The following is a 4,393-nucleotide window of genomic DNA, read 5'->3' on the forward strand; positions in this document are numbered from 1 at the left end:
ACCCACTAAAAAACCCCGACTGGGATGTCTGTCAGAGGGTTTCAAACTAAGAGGAGAACTTAGGTTTCAAACCTGAAACTGAAAGCAGCTCGATTCAAACTTGCGCGATTATGAGTTATTGTCGCGCTCGCTCTTCACGCGTTTGTGATATCCAAATTCTTTCCAGTTCATTTCGGTCGACATGTTCTTGTGCAGTATGATTAGATCGGTAATTAGTTTGGTTTGTAGCATTTCGGATTTTTCTATCTAAATTACTTCGTCTTACAGGAGGCATATCGAATATAAATTGTGCCACATGCAATAATTAGTGATCATAAGTAATTAAACACTTTGTACAAACACGATATAAAAAGAAAACTCAGTAAAATATTAGTATGTATTTAAATTATTTACAGCTCAGATATTAATGAGAGCATTTAATTATTATATATTTGAAATTTAAAATATTTGAAATACTGATGATGTTGCTTACACAACAGTGAGTGTTTGTAATGTAATATGAACTTTATGGAATAGTAATAATTCAATTTTTTCTCGCCGTAAAAACCATTCTTGGACTTCAACAAACATTTAAAAAAAAAGAACTTACCAAATTGATCCAGGCGTTGTTGAGTTCTGCGCTTATCAACACATTTTTCGATTCATTTTTATATAAACGATAGAACTCTACTGAATAGCAATAATTCGATTTTTTTTCTCGCCGTAAAAACCATACTTGGACTTGAACGAACATATAAAAAAAGAATTGACCAAATTGGTTCTGCGCTTACCAACACATTTTTCGATTCATTTTTATATATAAGATATATTTATTTAGATTATATTACCATATTTTTTTCGTTCAAATCATAGCAGATTAAAAAATTTTAATTTTTATACCGTATAAAATATTCGATTTTTAAGAAATCATTTTGTTCTTATTTTCTAAGGAGCATTACAATAAAATTCAGAATTTGGTTTGATAAGTTACCAATATTACTTTTTTATTTAAAATTCAATATATTTAAAAACGTATTTGCAGTAGAAAATATTTAAAGTCTGTTTATCACTTTTTCAGCCCAAGCAAAACAGATCAAAAACTGCTGTTCGCTACTTAAATTTTTAAGAATATTTATTGTTAAAATGATGGACAACCCTCCGAAGAGTATTCAAGCAAGTCGCAATCATGTTTCCAGTTTTTTTTCATTTCGCAGGATTAATTGGTTAAAAGTATTCATTTTACTGGTACTTGCAATACTAGTTTTAGGAATCGGTTATCAAATACTGAACAAATACCCTGTAAATAATACCACAAATTACAAAATTGTCATTACTGTAGTACCAAAACCTCAAATAATGAAGATTTGGAACAAAAATAATACTGTCACTGGTGATGCTGTCCACAATAATTCAAATTTCTTGCCTCAAGATTTGGCTAAAAAAACCGGAGAAGTTGTAATTAAATACAAGCCAAGTCCAGAAAGTGAAATAAGCAATCCTAAAGAGAACCGTGATGATTTTTTGGATACTTTCAATCAACCAAAATATATAGTTTATATTCAATTTATTGATATGGCGAAAGAGGAGGAAGTTATTGCATATACATTCGACACAGATTCGTTGAAAAGATTTTTGTGTAATGTACTTCAACTGTACAATAAAGTATTAAATTATAAACCAATTAAAAGATTCTTCACGGAAATTACCGAATCAGCTATTTTTATTGAAGAAGTGAAAAAATGCGGTGAATTTTTAACTAATGTAAATGAAGAAGATTAAAGTATTAAAACTGCTTTAATCATTTTTATTATGTATTTTATAAATAATTTTAATTTTTTTCTTAAAAGTATTTGTTAAATGCCGATAAAATATATCATTTAGAGTTTAAAAATGTGGTTTGATGAATAAAAGTAAAAGTTATGCTGTGTCCAAATTTATTCAAAGGAGTGTTCAAAACTCAATCTAAATTATTGTTTTAAAAATAAAGTTTTTGTTTTGAAGAGAAAAAGCAATGGGATGCATTACATCAAATGAATCTTCTCCCTCAAGAAGTTACAATAATTCCATTTGCCAGATGAGCAAAATAAATAATAAAATATCAATATTTAAACCTTGTATCAGTAAATAAATAGAAAAATTGAATTGGATTTATAGTTTCGATCCTAAAATATGAGAAGATACCAAATTCTATGAGATTATTCAAGTGTTTATCTAAGTACACAGCCAATAACTTGCTATGTCTCTGCCGAATGTGAGTGGACAGATAATAGTATCATTATGTCCCTACAAAATAATAGAGTCCAAAAATACTGAAAAGCATGTACGGGAAACAATAAACAACGTCCAAAGATACGAAAGACGAGTGACAACAATGCCTACAAATATAATAAACCTCATAAATACCATGGTCAACTACGAAACCACCAAAAACAAACCTATAGCTCCAGAATTTTACATCAGTTGTTATAGAAATAGAATATATGTCAAAATAATAGAATAATATGTCAAAAGCAATTAGACATGGTAATACTTATGTAAAAATATTTTTTTGAACAAGTTATAAAATTACACATGTCATATAAAAAATATTTACTGAATTAAATAAACAGTCATGAATATTAATATTAAAATGTGGTACATTGTCTTAAGCTGTGTTTACTATTGACCAGGTTTGTTTCAGTTGGTATATTTTGGCTGACGTTTAAGTGGTAATTGGATTTCATGAACTTTTATAATATTGTATAATTATAATAGTGTATAATTAAGATATAATTTACATGACTTTCAATTATGTATATGTATACAGCCGCGTTTTAAAGAATTTCCGACTTATGTTTTAGCAAAATTGCTTTTTTGCAATAGCATTTTATATTGAATACTTTTTGCATTTCAACAGAAGTAAAGTATTCTTATCTCTTGATTATTATATTCAGATGTTTCTCCAATGATAGGAAACAAGTGTAGCTTTGAGTTGAGATAACTGATGATCTAACGGCGAGTTTGATTTTATTTGGAAGCCTACATTTACATATTTTGCATTTATAAAAACCTTAGTTAATGCATGCCTGTTGTTAGATATGATTAAAATTTAACACTTACCACCTGTTACTATTTGGAGTATTATCACTAGTAAGTTTCACTTGCAGTACCCAACTTGAGCTAAAAATCTTGTACTACGGTAGTCAAGCGGCTAACGCAAAAGTAAAGCCATCGAAATACGAAAGTATAAATCATTTTTACCTGAACTAGGTAAACTATAAGAGCATAATATGATATATGCTGTATGGTGTATGCTTTCTCTGCATATTTTCATATTTTACGGGTATGGTATACAATAGTTTTATATAAACTTTTAATTAAATATTTACTACTCTAACACATTTTTCAACTCGTACTTGTACAACTGTATTCGCATCTAATGTATTTCGTGTGTCCTTTTTTTCAATTTTTACTAATTAGAAGCAACTGTCAAAATTTTAGTACTGAAGGAAAACATTTACTCAAAGCGAAGTAATAAAAAGGAAAAAACTTCGAGACTGCTTTTAATAATTTCATGTTTTTTATTTAACATTTCAAGGCATGACATAAAAAAGGAAAACTGCAGTGAAAATATTGCACATAAACAAACAAATTTAGAAGAGGTACAGGGAAAACTTTTCTCTCCTTATAAAACTTTTCCAACTGTCGAGTTCGTTATAGTAGTCGTCTTGTTACTCCTGTTAAGTGCGCAGCAATATTTTTCTTGTTTTATGTATTTTATGGTTTTATTTCTTTAATTGTTTGTTTTTTCTTTTCTTTCAAATAAACTATTCGAATTATACATGTCGGAAATTTAATATAAACATTTCCGCTAGAATCTCTATATTTAATTAAGTAAAATTGTTGAGGTTTTGATTTTTCCGAATAGTCTAGGCACCAGGATACCGACTACGGCTATGTTAACATTTAGAAGTACAGTATACTGATTATGAGGTATTCTACAAGATGTTTATTAAATATGTAAGATGAAGGATCAATTTAAAAGCGAAGAAGGGAGAAAGAGAAGAAAAGAACAAGACAAGGTGTATCAAATCTTTTGTAATACCTATTATTATTATTAAATATGTAAGATGAAGGATCAATTTAAAAGCGAAGAAGAGAGAAAGTGAAGAAGAGAACAAGACAAGGTGTATCAAATCTTTTGTAATACCTCTCCACCAAATGTTAGACATTGTGTTCAGGTCTTGTGTTTTCTGAATTTTAAAAGAATGAAGATGCTGTATGATAGTGTAGAATGCTCTACGCTCTATGTAGAATGCTCTAGTTTCTTCAAATTTCTTTACAATTTGCACTGAAATGCGCGCAGGTGGACAATCAAGTCAGCTTAAATCTCTTCGTAATGTATGAAATTTAAAAGACATTCAAAATATTCTAA

The 4,393-nt window shown here is 28.8% G+C and overlaps 1 protein-coding gene across 1 annotated transcript; it reads left to right on the plus strand.

Moving 5' to 3' along the window:
• Positions 1–924: 924 nt before the first annotated feature.
• On the plus strand, positions 925–1,759 carry LOC119683767. The gene is made up of 2 exons (XM_038097626.1): positions 925–956; positions 1,058–1,759. Exon 2 carries the CDS (start codon positions 1,123–1,125, stop codon positions 1,756–1,758), a length of 636 nt encoding a protein of 211 aa, XP_037953554.1. The 5' UTR covers positions 925–956; positions 1,058–1,122; the 3' UTR covers position 1,759.
• The last annotated feature ends 2,634 nt before the right edge of the window (positions 1,760–4,393 follow it).

The sequence above is a fragment of the Teleopsis dalmanni genome, chromosome 2 (assembly GCF_002237135.1).
Source record: "Teleopsis dalmanni isolate 2A chromosome 2, ASM223713v2, whole genome shotgun sequence".
NCBI lineage: Eukaryota > Metazoa > Arthropoda > Insecta > Diptera > Diopsidae > Teleopsis > Teleopsis dalmanni.